Genomic DNA, 19658 nt, shown 5'->3' on the forward strand with positions numbered 1-19658 from the left:
CGCACACATACTAAACCATTACAAACCTAACTCACTTAACCCGCCCTAACCCTCACATCCATACAATCGCACAATTACCTGAACTCGACCTGTAACTTTCCACCACAGCGCTGAAAATACCGAAGCAACAGAAACGGACAACTGAATTCTTTCCCTAGGAAAAAATTTGGTTTTCTGTTGCTTCAATATTTTAAGCTTTCGCTGCATAGGGTTCGATATTAGAACATTTGAAGGTTTGCAGCCTCGATGTTCTAATATAGACCCGTGCTGTCTGTGGACTTGAACTATGTCTCTGTGACTGCATAGACATCAGCATCTTCCAAGGTAAGGAGTGCTTCCAGTGAGTGCAGTTTCCAATTTAGACTCCTAGCATTAAGGATTTAGATGCCTAGCACTAAGCAGATATGAAGTTTCAAGGAATTAACAATTTCTATAAAGCTGGAAACCAAAAAGATATATTTATAGAACAATTGCTGTACTTTTCCAAACATCTCAGGTGTTCCCTGTGAGACTTCAGATGGGTTAATTTAATATCATCACCAGAAATTCTGGTGAAAAGTATTACAGATGGAAACATCATGCATTTTCTTCTACATTATATAATAAAAACAGACTTCTTACCGTCTTTGCAGTCCATTTCATATCTTAGGAAAATGTGCTGGTCAGTAGGTAGTGCTTGTTGAAGAAGCTGTACATAGAAATCATTCTCTGTTTGTACTTCTTTCTGTATTTTTAATTTCACAATGCTGGTGATGTAACACGTGGCATCAAATCCAAAGTAAACAACTGGAAAGCCAATACTTCAATGAAACAGAAATATGTAATTACTGCTTGTACAAATTATTATAGTTTTTCAAGAGTACATTATGCTCATTTTCTATATGCCACTACTATGCCATAATTCTTCTGTTATATTAAACTGAACAATTCTATTTTTCATATTCTGTCTGTATGACAGGAATACAAATTTGTTTTATTCATAGATGAATGCTACTCAGAAACGTGCATTGTAGAATCTGCATTCCCAAATATCTTGCTATATTGAATGTTTTTAACAAGCAAAAAGAAGAAGTGGTAATCAATGGAAAAACATTTAATATATCACAGCAGGGTCAACTTTTCAAATGTTCACATTCCATCACATTATTAGGTCACATGGCACATTAACCTTTGCATATCATTCTAGACAATGATTTAATATGGCATGAAGATACCTGGTTAGGGCAGTAGCATGGTGAGTGGCACTACGACCTCTCAACAAGAGATTCTGCAGATCAATGTTTGGTGTAGATGCCTTCTTTGTGGAGTCTACCTGAACTCCCTGCATCTGCATGCATTTTCTCCAGCTGGTCTAATGTCCTCTTCCTGCCATCTCCCAAAGGCATGCTGTAGGTGAATTACTGTTCTCCAAATTCTCCACAGCTGTGCATGTAGTGCATGCCTGTGTGTGTGTGTGTGTGTGTGTGTGTGTGTGTGTGTGTGTGTGTGTGTGTGTGTGTGTGTGTGTGTGTGTGTGTGTGTGTTCTGAAATAGACCAGCACCCTTTTACCCTGCCTAGAATTGGTACCAATCCTTATACCCACTGGCTGCTGAGATAGGCTCCAGCATCTCTGTGACCCAATAAAATGAAAATGAATGTACAGATGGATGGATGAGCAACTACACCCTATATATTCTTGGAAAGTTTAACAAGTAACCTCCATATTAAATGCAAGATTTGCCATCCAGAAAATAAAAAGAAGCCTCTGATGGGTATAGAGCATAAAAGGACGAATAGGAAAGGCAGTTTACAGTACAGTACAGTATTATTTCTATTTCTATATCTATCTATATTTTTCTCTATACATATGCACTAAACTAGAACAAAGTCTGAATTGTGGGAACATTTTCTTTCAGAAAAATATACTCGTTCATCATACTGGTATCACAATACAAAAATTATTTAAAGCAGACTAAGGCATATATCTACATGGGCTTCTAACTTTCAGAAATTTCTCTGGCATTGAAGAGCTTATGCTGTGTAACAGCTACTACCTACATTCATTGCTCAGCACTGTAATTTTCTAGACGCACTGTAGTTATTCAGTCCAGAGAAAATCTTATAGAAACTTAAACATTCTCTGCTTTTTGACACTGGGATGGCCCTGGCTTCTTTTTCCTTTGGTTTATTGCAGTAAGTTCAGTCTCATTTCATTACACTTACAGCTGTTACTATGTGCATCACAGCATGCTTGTAGACAGCACTGGTCCATTTTTATACTAATGTGTTACTTTTATAGTTTCAAGAATCACAAAACAAAATATACTGTATAATGCAGAAACTAATTTCAAACATATGCATACACACTGCCTCTGTGTGTTTACTGGTAAGGCTTTTATTGTAGAATTAACTCCATTTGTGCTATACCCACCTTTTTTGCGTCCTTTCACTCAGTCACATAAAAATCTGTTGGACCTGTTTTCATGCTTACTAAAGTCTTATTTGTTTAATTTCTGTAACATTATTGTTTACTGCATTTACTAATCAATAGCTACTTGTAGCACAAAGCACCAGTTAAAGAAGTACAATTTTTCAGATACTGCTAAGCAGAGGTATGACACAATAATCCATTAATAGGAGCAACCCAGTTACAAAAAAAATCTTATGCAAACTGTCTGTAGTGCACTTCACTGATTTATTTTGCAAATAGTAGCTGCAACACAAGGAACAACAAAAAAGCACAAAAGAGCATGTTAGCACTCCAGCTCACTCAGACCATTGCAAGACACTTAAAGGTCAGACAGTTCTGAACAGTTTATATATTATTTGTCATATAAGGTCATTGAGTTATTAAATTATTCAATTAAAGGCTCAGATTAGCACGTCTTTTTCAACCAGTTTTGTAACATGCAAGTTTCTTTTGCTTATGTGTGCATATGTCTGAAATATCCATTAATCCAGTTTTATTGAAAAAAAATAGATCTTCAGTTATTTTGAAATAGCAAAGTTTTATTATGAAGTCTGGACATTTATGGTCAATGAACCAGAAAATAAATAAATCAAATAAATAATGGAAGTGATGCAGACGTAAGGGAGGCAGCAGATAATGTAAGAAAAAGCCCTGGGATTCGGAAAGAGTGTGGGTATGATCATGGCCAACCCTGCTCTGTTTACTGTTTGTGTATGTGATAGATGATCCCTGATATTCATTAAGAATGAATGTGGCTAAGCAAAAGTGCCCAATCAACAACTCATAAAATATCTGTCTCACAGCTACAGATACGACTGTGGCAGGAGTGAGTAGTAATATCTTTCAACAGCCAACAATACAAGACAGCACTCCTTCCTCCTGGAAATAATTTATTGATGTTCACAATTCATATACCGATTTGTGAATTGTGAACATCAATAAATTATTTTCAGGAAGAAGGAGTGCTGTCTTGTATTGTTGGCTGTTGGATTTTATAAGAAGACTGAGCACCTGGTGACTGTACCTGCACAGAACTTGGTTTCTTCCCACAAGGAGGTACGAGCACCGGTAGTGCTCATAGGTCATTCATGAGAAGTCCTGCCTGCATAGTAGCAACAAGAAGAATGAAAACTATGTGGCAGTTCCTAAAGGCCGTGAAGCTTGTGTTGATCTATGTTTTGACTGAATTAAAGACTGCAAATGGGAAGACAGGGAAGTGGTGAAGAGGTGGAAGCAAGCACAGGGTGGAATGTTAGGTAAAAAATTAAGGAATGAGTAGGTTGGAGATGGAGAAAGAATTTTTTTTTTAATATGGGGTCAGATACCCATTTTATTTACACACACACACACACACACATAAATATATATATATATATATATATATGCAGTAGTATATGTGTGTATATATATATATATATATATATATATATATATATATGTATATATGTATATATATATATATATATATATATATATATATATATATGTATATATATATATATATATATATATATATATATGTATATATATATATATATATATATATGGTTCCACTTCATATCATCGAAATATCATTTCATCGAATTGCAAAACATCGACACCAAATTGTCGAAAGCTCAAATAATCGAAAACTCTGCTCCCCACACCCCCTGTACATTAAATGTACCAACTCCAAGGTCGCACTACAGTGGGGGAAAAAGGTAATTTTCTAACCCCACTGTAGTGCGACCTTGGAGTTGGTATATTTAATTTACGGTGGGTAGAGCCCCTCACATGGGGGGTGCAGGGGGGCAAACGTAGTAAACAGTGTCTGGGATGTTATTTCTAGTTGCTCTATAGTTTTCAATGATTTGAGATTCGATGTTATGAGTTTTCGACGATTTAAGCTTTTGACGATTTGGTCTCGATGTTTTGCAATTCGATGAAATGATATTTCGATGATATGAATTGGAACATATATATATATACTGTTTATACTGTTTATTTATTTATACTTTGTTAAGCAGGTAAGTGGACTGGTCCAGGAATCCTCCTCATGAGAGGAGCACAATGGCAAAGACAATAACAAGTAAGAAATGCACTTAGGAATACAAAGGAAAAATACCACAATTAAGGCTCTTTACATAGACTGTGTGTACACTAAATAAGTAAAACATAAATGATGAGGGAGTTTGTATCAGAAAAAGTTCACAGGCTGAACTGGTGAATAAAAGCGCTTATATTACACTTTTGGATTACTAATTCCTTGGTTACTACAAGTTATTTTTATAAAATAATATTTACAAAAATATTTAATGTAATATTTATAAAAATGTATGCATTATTAATGTTTAAATATACTATGCATACTTCATTATAAATACAGCATTTGCATGGGTAAGCGCAACCTTCTGTTTGTTTTGCATGCATCATTTTATTCTAGTGTATTTGTTTTACTCTTGTCTACTATATCCTGAAGCTATGTGCAAGCCACTGTGCTTGCCTACATTTGGCACGGTCATTTCTAGAGTAGTTAAATAATAACACTTTTGGCTTCAGGCTCAGTTGTAATGGTTATACTAATAAGATTATTAATTTATTGTTTCTGACATTAGTTACTAAACCTGGTAAACATATCACTAGCACCTTTATTAAACCTAATGCACACCCTTCGTATATTTACTATAACAGTGTGCATCCCATGAAACCCACATGTTTTATAGGTTCATAGGTTCATAGGTTCATACTAGGCTATCTGCCCGAGGGCATTTACAAGCCTAGCCCATCGTTTTGTGGCTTACGCCACCCCTTTAGTACGGGGAACTAAACCCATTATTTTGCTGTGCCTCTGTCGAGCAATGACACTGAGGTAATCCCTGGGGTATATCTGCGATCTCCCATCCATTGGTCAAGATTTCTCTTGAACAAGGCCAGTGAGGTGCTCTGCCTCACATGTACCGGGATTTTGTTCCACAGCATAGGAGTCTTTGGGTGATGAATCTATCCCTCCAGCATGTCCTATTAATAGTCGTGTCCAGGTTTAAGTCTCCCGCCCTTGTGGCTCTGATGGATCTGGATTTTTTGAGGTGAAGCATATTCATCAAATCTGGGTTTGACATGGCCTTGTATGTTAGGCAAAGGTCACCTCTGAGCAATCGGCGACTGAGTAGAGCTGGAGTTCTTTCAGTCGGGCAGCATAGGACAGATTTTGAGACCCTTTATCCTTTTGGTGAGGAACTTTGTGGCCTCTCCAGCTGCTGCAAGTGTCGGGTCAGATACATTCCGAATGGGGCATTGTACTCAATCATAGGTCTGATGAGTGATGAGTAAAGGGAGACTATGACCTCCCTTGATCTAGATGAGAAACCCTTCATGATAAGGTGGGCAATGTAGAAGGTCTTCCTAACTACTTTAGCTACATGGGTGTCGAATGACAGACTACTATCAACCTGGGTCCCCAGGTCCCTGATAACTTCTTCTGCGCTCAGTGGATTGCCACCTATTTGGTAGCTAGGTAACCTTGTTTTTCCCGAAGGGTATGACTATGCATTTTTGGCATTTAACTTTAGGCCGTGGCTCTGGCACCAGTTATCCGCTTCTGTGAGACCCTTCTGAAGGATATCTGTGTCAGATGTGTTTTCTACTATGGCGCCAGTTTGCAGTCATCTGCAAACTTGGTCAGCCATAACCCTCCTGTGTTTGCTTGTACTTGAGAAGTAGATGCCAAACAAGAGTGGGCCCAGGACTGAGCCCTGTGGGACACCACTTGTGACAGGCTTTGAGTCTGACATGGCGCCAGCAACTCTGACCCTGTGGGTTCTGTCACTCAGCCAGTTTGCAACCCATCTTGTGATGTATGGGTTGACATTTAAGCTGATGAGTTTTTCAATTATACCTGAGTGGGGTATTGTATCAAGGCCTTAGCCAGATCGAGGTAGGCTGTATGGACTGCCTTTCCTCATCAATGGCTTTGGTGACTGTTTCAAAAGTCAACCAAATTTAAAAGGCATGATCTGCCTTTGACAAAGCCAAACTGGGTTGGATCCAAAGTCTGCAAATTCTATGTCTTTATTTATGAGGTCCATTATGATCCTCTCCATGGCTTTGCAGATAAGGCTTGTCAAACTAATGGGCCGGTAATTTCCAAGGTCGGTGGAGGCACCGCCTTTGTGAAGTGGTACCACAGTTGCAGTGCGCCACTCCCTGGGTACGTATCCAGAGGTAAGACTTTGATTAAACAGCTGTCCTAGCTGTGGGTTTAATTCCTCATTGAGTTCATGGAGCACACAGCCGGGGACACCATCAGGTCCCATGGATGCTGTGTTTTTTGCTTTGGAGAGAGCAGTTTTCACTTGGACGCTGGAGATGTATGGGGGGCTGCAATCGTTTGGTATAGATATCCCTCCTTTTGGGGGGGAGAAGTTTGCACTGAACCTGTCAGCCAGTATGTTGGCAATGTCTGTAGGATCAGTAATCTTCACATCATTTTGAACTAGTTCTGAGCATATCTGGGAGTTTCCTCCCAGATTTCTAACATAGCTAAAGAAAGCCTTATGATTGTCTTTTGAGTCTTTAGCTATTTTTCTCTCGAAATTTGCTTTGGAAGATTTTATGAGAGCTCTTAGTTTTTTACTTATAGTGATCAAGGGTGTCTTACCTTTTAAGGATTTTGCTCTATCTTGTAGTAGCTTCCTCCTTTTGTTGTAGAGTTTGTTTATGGCTGGGGTCCACCAGACTGGACGCTGCCTTTGGTACAAAGAGTCTTTGTTTTGTTTGGGATTGCCTTATCCATGCAGTCCTGTAGGTGCTGGTAGAAGGCATTTGTAAGTGATTCAGCTGCTTGAGTACTGTTTTCCCGGCTCGGGGCCTTAAGGAGACCACACTAGTCTTTAGAAGTGTGAAGTCTGCTTTTGAGAAGTTCTTAACTATGGTCTTTTTATTTCAGGTGGGGTGGGATGAGGACCTCCAGCGAGATTAGTTTGTGGTCTGATCTCACCAGTGAGGGTACACCTCCGGTGTTGAACATTGTGCTCCCATGTTCGTGATGATGAGATCAAGTATGTTGTCTCCTCTTGTGGGGATGGTGACTAGTTGTTCCATGGCATTTGAATTTATGAATTCCAGGAACTTTTGGGCTAGGGTGTTTGGGCTTGAGTAGTGTTCCCAGTCTATATTAGGGTAATTGAAGTCACCTAGTATGATGGTGTTTGGTGATACATTTATCCCTCTAGTGTTTTCAGGAAGGCCATGTGAGGTTCCTGAGTTTGTGAGGGTGGCCTATAACATGCTACAATTTGCAGAGCAGTCTTGCCTATGGTTAATTGCACCTGGATGGTCTCCGATGCATCGTGCGTTGCCACCAGTCTTGAGGTGTGGGTGTCCTTGATGAATATGGATACCCCCCCCCCTCCTTTCTTGGTATTATCCGGATTTTGGGGCCGGAACGCATGATATGAGGTAAAACCTGATAGCACTGGGGTGCTCTCGAGCCTTGAACCAGGTTTCTGTCACAGCACAGACATCGATGTTCTCCATACTGAGAAGGGCCTCGAGTGCGTGCATTTTGAGATTTAGACTTCTGGCATTGAGCAGCATTACCCTTAGTTTTTTTCCTTTATGTTCTAGGGTGGTAGGTTTAGAATTTGAGCCTTGCCTAAAAAAGGCACTATGGGGGTGGCAAGAGCCTTTGCCAATATCCGGAATCCCAGGGTGACAGGTGCAAGCCGTCCCTTGGCAGCATGGCTTGTCCAGCATGTCATCCCAGGCAGACAGACACTGGATCCCCTTTGAATGACACCAGTGTTTAAGCCAATTGTTAAAGTTGATCATCTTATCTCTGTATTGTGGCATCATTCTTGGTGAAGGTAGGATACTGCTCAAGGTCAGGGTCATACCTGCCTGGGCTACATAATCAGAGAGCTCCTCAATGTCTCTTTTCATGTAGTCCAAGGAGTGCGCCTCAGGTCGTTTACACCAGCGTGGACAATGACTGAGTCATATTTGTACCTGCTGTTGAGAGACTTGAGTGCATGCTATGTGGCGGATTCTAGCGCCCGACAGGCAGCTTACTGTGACCTTCTCCTTATTCAGTCTGGTGGCGGACGCCAGTGTGTCTGACTATGGAGTCACCAATGACAAGTGTGTCTGGCATTGTGTTTGGCCTTAAGGGCTGTGACTGTTTGACACTCTGACTGTGAGGTCTATGTGTTGCAGGTGTTGTGTTCTGAGGTGGTGGTTGTTTGGGTGTCTGCTTTGGTGGCCTCTGTTGTTTTGGTAAATTTTGATCAGAGCCTCCGAGTATGTCTTTGTGTGTTTATGTGTATGATTTGAGGTTGTAATGGTACTATGTGAGACTGGGTCTATAGTGTGTGTGGTAACCTTCTCCTCCTGACTGGTCTTGCCAGTCCTATGTTGAGAGAGCTCAGCCTCCAGTTTGGCCGTATAGTTGCATCTCGCATGTATTTGTGTTTTGTGGGAGGAGGAGAGGGTTTTCTGTGTACATGAGGCAATTGTAACATTGCCTCAATATTCCCAGGTTCACCAGCTGAGCAGGAGAGGACACAAGCAACTGATCCCTCGACATGCTAGAAGGAATAGACAAAAAAAGCTTTAAAAAGATTCCGGGGGGATGGGGGGGACCGAAAATTGGGGGGTTGCCTTTTTTGGGGTACTATCTATGACAAGAGTGCCGTATCAGGGTAATAAGTACTGTAGGAGCAAGTGCTACGTTTAACAGACAGAGAATATTCTACTTGGAGTCAAGTAGAGATGATCTTTTTAATTATAGGATACGCTGATTAGATCAGTAGTATAGTTCGAGGAAGGTAGTTTTAAGGGAAAATTGAAGAGTGGACTTTAGGTAGTCCGAATAGTTTAAACCTGCTTAACCGGGCTGCCCTAGTGTGCAACAGTGGCAACTCCGCTAAATCGCTTAACGCGTTTACCGCGTTTATACCAGGGGCTGGAAAAGCTAGAAACTGGCCCAAAACGACCAATAAACTACTAGTTACTGGCTGAAACCTCAAAAAACTGCACAAAAGGCAGCTCAATGCTTCCCCCTCTCACTGGTAACAAGGTAACTTCCTCTACCCAAAATAAGGCAAGGAAACAGTACACAGGAACTACAACCAAAGCCCAGGAATCAGCAACTCTGAAACTGGACTAAACTAGTAAAGCAGGAAAACAAGAGATATTTTTTTTCTTTTTTTTTTTTTCACAAAACAGGCAGAAAACAGGTACAGCAAACACTTAGAAATGCTATGAATCAGCTACTACAGCTTACACAGAAGAATTTGCTACAAATACAGTCAAACAGTAACAAACAAGGATTCCAAGTGCAATATTAAGTTAAATGCAGTATAAACAGCTTCAATGTAACAGAAAGGCAGGCGAAATACAGTCGCTAGGTATTCAGATGTGAAAAGCAACAAAAATTATACTTAGTATCAAGAAAAGTCACTTATTCAGCTCTCTGCAGCCTGGATTACTCTGCTGGCCCACGTGGAGTCTGTGCTGAGTAGGTACAAGCTGAAAACGCGTGCGTTTACCGCGTTTTATACCGGGGGCTGGAAAAAGCTAGAAACTGGCCCAAAACGACCAATAAACTACTAGTTACTGGCTGAAACCTCACAAAACTGGACAAAAGGCAGCTCAATGCTTCCCCTCTCACTGGTAAGCAAGGTAACTTCCTCTCCCCAAATAAGGCAAGGAAACAGTACACAGGAACTACAACCAAAGCCCAGGAATCAGCAACTCTGAAACTGGACTAAACTAGTAAAGCAGGAAAAACAAGAGATATTTTTTCTTTTTTTTTTTTCACAAAACAGGCAGAAAACAGGTACAGCAAACACTTAGAAATGCTATGAATCAGCTACTACAGCTTACACAGAAGAATTTGCTACAAATACAGTCAAACAGTAACAAACAAGGATTCCAAGTGCAATATTAAGTTAAATGCAGTATAAACAGCTTCAATGTAACAGAAAGGCAGGCAAAATACAGTCGCTAGGTATTCAGATGTGAAAAGCAACAAAAATTATACTTAGTATCAAGAAAAGTCACTTATTCAGCTCTCTGCAGCCTGGATTACTCTGCTGGCCCACGTGGAGTCTGTGCTGAGTAGGTACAAGCTGAAAAACGCGCGTTTACCGCTTTTATACCAGGGGCTGGAAAAAGCTAGAAACTGGCCCAAAACGACCAATAAACTACTAGTTACTGGCTGAAACCTCACAAAACTGGACAAAGGCAGCTCAATGCTTCCCTCTCACTGGTAAGCAAGGTAACTTCCTCTCCCCAAATAAGGCAAGGAAACAGTACACAGGAACTACAACCAAAGCCCAGGAATCAGCAACTCTGAAACTGGACTAAACTAGTAAAGCAGGAAAAACAAGAGATATTTTTCTTTTTCTTTTTTTTTTTCACAAAACAGGCAGAAAACAGGTACAGCAAACACTTAGAAATGCTATGAATCAGCTACTACAGCTTACACAGAAGAATTTGCTACAAATACAGTCAAACAGTAACAAACAAGGATTCCAAGTGCAATATTAAGTTAAATGCAGTATAAACAGCTTCAATGTAACAGAAAGGCAGGCAAAATACAGTCGCTAGGTATTCAGATGTGAAAAGCAACAAAAATTATACTTAGTATCAAGAAAAGTCACTTATTCAGCTCTCTGCAGCCTGGATTACTCTGCTGGCCCACGTGGAGTCTGTGCTGAGTAGGTACAAGCTGAAAACGCTACGCATAGCTGCTTTTATACCAGGGGCTGGAAAAGCTAGAAACTGGCCCAAAACGACCAATAAACTACTAGTTACTGGCTGAAACCTCACAAAACTGGACAAAGGCAGCTCAATGCTTCCCCTCTCACTGGTAAGCAAGGTAACTTCCTCTCCCCAAATAAGGCAAGGAAACAGTACACAGGAACTACAACCAAAGCCCAGGAATCAGCAACTCTGAAACTGGACTAAACTAGTAAAGCAGGAAAACAAGAGATATTTTTCTTTTTTTCTTTTTTTTTTTCACAAAACAGGCAGAAAACAGGTACAGCAAACACTTAGAAATGCTATGAATCAGCTACTACAGCTTACACAGAAGAATTTGCTACAAATACAGTCAAACAGTAACAAACAAGGATTCCAAGTGCAATATTAAGTTAAATGCAGTATAAACAGCTTCAATGTAACAGAAAGGCAGGCGAAATACAGTCGCTAGGTATTCAGATGTGAAAAGCAACAAAATTATACTTAGTATCAAGAAAAGTCACTTATTCAGCTCTCTGCAGCCTGGATTACTCTGCTGGCCCACGTGGAGTCTGTGCTGAGTAGGTACAAGCTGAAAAACGCGTTTACCATGCTTTTATACCAGGGGCTGGAAAGCTAGAAACTGGCCCAAACGACCAATAAACTACTAGTTACTGGCTGAAACCTCACAAAACTGGACAAAGGCAGCTCAATGCTTCCCCTCTCACTGGTAAGCAAGGTAACTTCCTCTCCCCAAATAAGGCAAGGAAACAGTACACAGGAACTACAACCAAAGCCCAGGAATCAGCAACTCTGAAACTGGACTAAACTAGTAAAGCAGGAAAAACAAGAGATATTTTTCTTTTTTTTTTTTTTCACAAAACAGGCAGAAAACAGGTACAGCAAACACTTAGAAATGCTATGAATCAGCTACTACAGCTTACACAGAAGAATTTGCTACAAATACAGTCAAACAGTAACAAACAAGGATTCCAAGTGCAATATTAAGTTAAATGCAGTATAAACAGCTTCAATGTAACAGAAAGGCAGGTAAATACAGTCGCTAGGTATTCAGATGTGAAAAGCAACAAAAATTATACTTAGTATCAAGAAAAGTCACTTATTCAGCTCTCTGCAGCCTGGATTACTCTGCTGGCCCACGTGGAGTCTGTGCTGAGTAGGTACAAGCTGAAAACGCTACATCGCTGCTTTTATACCAGGGGCTGGAAAAGCTAGAAACTGGCCCAAAACGACCAATAAACTACTAGTTACTGGCTGAAACCTCACAAACTGGACAAAGGCAGCTCAATGCTTCCCCTCTCACTGGTAAGCAAGGTAACTTCCTCTCCCCCAAATAAGGCAAGGAAACAGTACACAGGAACTACAACCAAAGCCCAGGAATCAGCAACTCTGAAACTGGACTAAACTAGTAAAGCAGGAAAAACAAGAGATATTTTTTTCTTTTTTTCTTTTTTTTTTCACAAAACAGGCAGAAAACAGGTACAGCAAACACTTAGAAATGCTATGAATCAGCTACTACAGCTTACACAGAAGAATTTGCTACAAATACAGTCAAACAGTAACAAACAAGGATTCCAAGTGCAATATTAAGTTAAATGCAGTATAAACAGCTTCAATGTAACAGAAAGGCAGGCGAAATACAGTCGCTAGGTATTCAGATGTGAAAAGCAACAAAAATTATACTTAGTATCAAGAAAAGTCACTTATTCAGCTCTCTGCAGCCTGGATTACTCTGCTGGCCCACGTGGAGTCTGTGCTGAGTAGGTACAGTTTTGTGACATAGAAAAAGTAGTACCGATACTAGTCCCACTACCTGTTTTGAAAATGCAGTTCAGATATAAAAAGTATTTCTGCTGTATAGGTATTTAAACAGAGTTAAGAGACATCACTTGATTTGTTTTTTTATATTAATGTATGTGTAGCTCTGTTGTTATAGTTGTGATTTGATTACTCTATTAGAATGGCAGAAAAAAATTGTACAAAGATTTTAATGAAGGTTGCTAATATGGACAGGAACATTTTGTTGCAATAGTAATAGTGATTCACAGCCTTTAACTATTTTTACTGAGTTTAATTCAAAAGCAGTTGATCTAGATAATCGTATAAATTCCAGCTGAAATACCAAACCCAATAACAAAGACAGTATCCTAGACTGGATAATTATCAACAGCCACCCCTATATGTACAAGTCAGGGACCCTCCCAGATGACCTAAGTGACCACTTACTTACGTACATTATCAAGCACAAGGTGTACAACCCCCACCAGACCACTTTTAAAACCATCAGAAATAATAAGAACTTCAAATCCATCAATTTTCAAAATGAACTTAAAGCTTGCAATTGGTCAATCCTAAATCACCTTTCATTGGACGATGCAGTAACATACTTTAATTCCATATTCCTTATTATACTTGATTCTCATTCCTAAAGCACCTTTCACTGGAGGATGCAGTAACATACTTTAATTCCATATTTTTTATTATACTTGATTCTCATTCCTAAAGCACCTTTCACTGGACGATGCATTAACATACTTTAATTCCATATTCCTTATTATACTTGATTCTCATTCCTAAAGCATCTTTCACTGGACAATGCGGTAACATACTTTAATTCCATATTCCTTATTATACTTGATTCTCATTCCTAAAGCACCTTTCACTGGACGATGCGGTAACATACTTTAATTCCATATTCCTTATTATACTTGATTCTCATTCCTAAAGCACCTTTCACTGGACAATGCAGTAACATACTTTAATTCCATATCCTTATTATACTTGATTCTCATTCCTAAAGCACCTTTCACTGGACGATGCATTAACATATTTTAATTCCATATTTCTTATTATATTTGATTCTCATTCCTAAAGCACCTTTCACTGGATGATGCAGTAACATATTTTAATTCCATATTCCTTATTATACTTGATTCTCATTCCTAAAGCACCTTTCACTTCATGATGCGGTAACCTACTTTATTTCCATATTCCTTATTTTACTTGATTCTCATTCCTAAAGCACCTTTCACTGGATGATGCAGTAACATACTTTAATTCCATATTCCTTATTATACATGATTCTCATTCCTAAAGCAATGTTCACTGGATGATGCGGTAGCATACTTTAATTCCATATTCCTTATTATACTTGATTCTCATTCCTAAAGCACCTTTCACTGGACGATGCAGTAACATACTTTAATTCCATATTCCTTATTATACTTGATTCTCATTCCTAAAGCACCTTTCACTGGACGATGCGGTAACATACTTTAATTCCATATTCCTTATTATACTTGATTCTCATTCCTAAAGCACCTTTCACTGGATGATGCAGTAACATACTTTAATTCCATATTCCTTACTAGTCTTGATTCTCATTCCTAAAGCACCTTTCACTGGACGATGCGGTAACATACTTTAATTCCATATTCCTTACTAGTCTTGATTCTCATTCCTAAAGCACCTTTCTCTGGATGATGTGGTAACATACTTTAATTCCATATTCCTTACTAGTCTTGATTCTCATTCCTAAAGCACCTTTCACTGGATGATGCAGTAACATACTTTAATTCCATATTCCTTATTATACTTGATTCTCATTCCTAAAGCACCTTTCACTGGACAATGCGGTAACATACTTTAATTCCATATTCCTTATTATACTTGATTCTCATTCCTAAAGCACCTTTCACTGGATCATGCGGTAACATACTTTAATTCCATATTTTTTATTATCTGTGATTCTCATTCCTAAAGCACCTTTCACTGGATGATGCAGTAACATACTTTAATTCCATATTCCTTATTATACTTGATTCTCATTCCTAAAGCACCTTTCACTGGACGATGCAGTAACATACTTTAATTCCATATTCCTTATTATACTAGATTCTCATTCCTAAAGCACCTTTCACTGGACGATGCGGTAACATACTTTAATTCCATATTCCTTATTATACTTGATTCTCATTCCTAAAGCACCTTTCACTGGACGATGCGGTAACATACTTTAATTCCATATTCCTTATTATACTTGATTCTCATTCCTAAAGCACCTTTCACTGGATGATGCGGTAACATACTTTAATTCCATATTTTTTATTATACTTGATTCTCATTCCTAAAGCACCTTTCACTGGAAGATGCGGTAACATACTTTAATTCCATATTCCTTATTATACTTGATTCTCATTCCTAAAGCACCTTTCACTGGACGATGCAGTAACATACTTTAATTCCATATTCCTTATTATTCTTGATTCTCATTCCTAAAGCACCTTTCACTGGATGATGCAGTAACATACTTTAATTCCATATTCCTTATTATACTTGATTCTCATTCCTAAAGCACCTTTCACTGGACGATGCAGTAACATACTTTAATTCCATATTCCTTATTATACTTGATTCTCATTCCTAAAGCACCTTTCACTGGACGATGCGGTAACATACTTTAATTCCATATTCCTTATTATACTTGATTCTCATTCCTAAAGCACCTTTCACTGGATGATGCAGTAACATATTTTAATTCCATATTCCTTATTATACTTGATTCTCATTCCTAAAGCACCTTTCTCTGGGCGATGCGGTAATCAACTTTAATTCCATATTCCTTACTAGTCTTGATTCTCATTCCTAAAGCACCATTCATTGGACGATGCGGTAACATACTTTAATTCCATATTCCTTATTATCCGTGATTCTCATTCCTAAAGCATCTTTCACTGGACGATGCAGTAACGTACTTTAATTCCGTATTCCTTGTTATACTTGATTCTCATTCCTAAAGCACCTTTCACTGGACGATGCAGTAACGTACTTTAATTCCATATTCCTTATTATACTAGATTCTCATTCCTAAAGCACCTTTCACTGGACAATGCAGTAACATACTTTAATTCCATATTCCTTATTATACTTGATTCTCATTCCTAAAGCACCTTTCACTGGACGATGCGGTAACATACTTTAATTCCATATTCCTTATTATACTTGATTCTCATTCCTAAAGCACCTTTCACTGGACGATGCAGTAACATACTTTAATTCCATATTCCTTATTATACTTGATTCTCATTCCTAAAGCACCTTTCACTGGACGATGCAGTAACATACTTTAATTCCATATTCCTTATTATACTTGATTCTCATTCCTAAAGCACCTTTCACTGGATGATGCGGTAACATACTTTAATTCCATATTCCTTACTAGTCTTGATTCTCATTCCTAAAGCACCTTTCTCTGGACGATGTGGTAACATACTTTAATTCCATATTCCTTATTATACTTGATTCTCATTTATAAAGCACCTTTCACTGGATGATGCGGTAACATACTTTAATTCCATATTCCTTACTAGTCTTGATTCTCATTCCTAAAGCACCTTTCTCTGGACGATGTGGAAACATACTTTAATTCCATATTCTTTGCTAGTCTTGATTCTCATTCCTAAAGCACCTTTCACTGGATCATGCGGTAACATACTTTAATTCCATATTCCTTATTATACTTGATTCTCATTCCTAAAGCACCTTTCACTGGATGATGCAGTAACATACTTTAATTCCATATTCCTTATTATACTTGATTCTCATTCCTAAAGCACCTTTCACTGGACGATGCGGTAACATACTTTAATTCCATATTCCTTATTATACTTGATTCTCATTCCTAAAGCACCTTTCACTGGACGATGTGGTAACATACTTTAATTCCATATTCCTTACTAGTCTTGATTCTCATTCCTAAAGCACCTTTCATTGGACAATGCGGTAACATACTTTAATTCCATATTCCTTATTATACTTGATTCTCATTCCTAAAGCATCTTTCACTGGACGATGCAGTAACATACTTTAATTCCATATTCCTTATTATACTTGATTCTCATTCCTAAAGCACCTTTCACTGGACGATGCAGTAACGTACTTTAATTCCATATTCCTTATTATACTAGATTCTCATTCCTAAAACACTTTTCGCTTGACGATGCAGTAACGTTGTTTAATTCCATATTCCTTATTATACTTGATTCTCATTCCTAAAGCACCTTTCACTGGACGATGCAGTAATCATAGTTTAATTCAATATTCCTTATTATTCGTGATTCTCATTCCTAAAGCATCTTTCACTGGACGATGCAGTAACATATTTTAATTCCATATTCCTTATTATACTTGATTCTCATTCCTAAAGCACCTTTCACTGGACGATGCAGTAACATATTTTAATTCCATATTCCTTATTATACTTGATTCTCATTCCTAAAGCACCTTTCACTGGACGATGGTATAACATACTTTAATTCCATATTCCTTATTATACTTGATTCTCATTCCTAAAGCACCTTTCACTGGACGATGCGGTAACATACTTTAATTCCATATTCCTTACTAGTCTTGATTCTCATTCCTAAAGCACCTTTCTCTGGACGATGCGGTAACATACTTTAATTCCATATTCCTTACTAGTCTTGATTCTCATTCCTAAAGCACCTTTCTCTGGACGATGTGGTAACATACTTTAATTCCTTATTCTTTGCTAGTCCTGATTCTCATTCCTAAAGCACCTTTCACTGGATGATGCGGTAACATACTTTAATTCCATATTCCTTATTATACTTGATTCTCATTCCTAAGGCACCTTTTACTGGATGAGGTAGTAACATACTTTAATTCCATATTCCTTATTATACTTGATTCTCATTCCTAAAGCACCTTTCACTGGACGATGCGGTAACATACTTTAATTCCATATTCCTTATTATACTTGATTCTCATTCCTAAAGCACCTTTCACTGGACGATACGGTAACATACTTTAATTCCATATTCCTTACTAGTCTTGATTCTCATTCCTAAAGCACCTTTCACTGGACGATGCAGTAACATACTTTAATTCCATATTCCTTATTATACTTGATTCTCATTCCTAAAGCACCTTTCACTGGATGATGCAGTAACATACTTTAATTCCATATTCCTTATTATCCGTGATTCTCATTCCTAAAGCATCTTTCACTGGACGATGCTTTAACATACTTTAATTCCATATTCCTTATTATACTTGATTCTCATTCCTAAAGCACCTTTCACTGGATGATGCAGTAACATACTTTAATTCCATATTCCTTATTATACTTGATTCTCATTCCTAAAGCACCTTTCACTGGACGATGCAGTAACATACTTTAATTCCATATTCCTTATTATACTTGATTCTCATTCCTAAAGCACCTTTCACTGGATGATGCAGTAACATACTTTAATTCCATATTCCTTATTATACTTGATTCTCATTCCTAAAGCACCTTTCACTGGACGATGCGGTAACATACTTTAATTCCATATTCCTTATTATACTAGATTCTCATTCCTAAAGCAAAGTTCACTGGACGATGCTGTAACATACTTTAATTCCATATTCCTTATTATACTTGATTCTCATTCCTAAAGCACCTTTCACTGGACGATGCGGTAACATACTTTAATTCCATATTCCTTATTATACTTGATTCTCATTCCTAAAGCACCTTTCACTGGATGATGCAGTAACATACTTTAATTCCATATTCCTTATTATACTTGATTCTCATTCCTAAAGCACATTTCACTGGACGATGTGGTAACATACTTTAATTCCATATTCCTTATTATACTTGATTCTCATTCCTAAAGCACCTTTCACTGGACGATGCAGTAACATATTTTAATTCCATATTCCTTATTATTTGTAATTCTCATTCCTAAAGCACCTTTCACTGGATCATGCGGTAACATACTTTATTCCTTATTATACTTGATTCTCATTCCTAAGGCACCTTTTACTGGATGATGCAGTAACATACTTTAATTCCATATTCCTTATTATACTTGATTCTCATTCCTAAAACACCTTTCACTGGACGATGCGGTAACATACTTCAATTCCATATTCTGTATTATACTTGATTCTCATTCCTAAAGCACCTTTCACTGGACGATGCGGTAACATACTTCAATTCCATATTCTGTATTATACTTGATTCTCATTCCTAAAGCACCTTTCACTGGACGATGCGATAACATACTTTAATTCCATATTCCTTATTATACTTGATTCTCATTCCTAAAGCACCTTTCACTGGACGATGCGATAACATACTTTAATTCCATATTCCTTATTATACTTGATTCTCATTCCTAAGGCACCTTTCTCTGGACAATGCAGTGGCATACTTTAATTCCATATTCCTTATTATACTTGATTCTCATTCCTAAAGCACCTTTCACTGGACGATGCAGTAACATATTTTAATTCCATATTCCTTATTATTCGTGATTCTCATTCCTAAAGCACCTTTCACTGGACGATGCAGTAACATATTTTAATTCCATATTCCTTATTATTCGTGATTCTCATTCCTAAAGCACCTTTCACTGGACGATGTGGTATCGTACTTTAATACTTTAATTCCAT

At 38.1% G+C, this 19658-nt stretch overlaps 1 protein-coding gene across 1 annotated transcript in view; it reads right to left on the reverse strand.

The window, feature by feature from the left end:
* Positions 1-19658, reverse strand: part of LOC122794350 (macoilin-like) — a 990560-nt gene that overhangs the window by 645955 nt on the left and 324947 nt on the right. The window contains exon 5 of the mRNA XM_044062667.1: positions 622-800. Within this exon, the coding sequence (XP_043918602.1) occupies positions 622-800 (179 nt within the window). The remainder of the gene's footprint in view (positions 1-621; positions 801-19658) is intronic.

Source organism: Protopterus annectens, chromosome 2.part1 (genome assembly GCF_019279795.1).
Source record: "Protopterus annectens isolate FY-2018-M chromosome 2.part1, PAN1.0, whole genome shotgun sequence".
Lineage (NCBI taxonomy): Eukaryota > Metazoa > Chordata > Ceratodontiformes > Protopteridae > Protopterus > Protopterus annectens.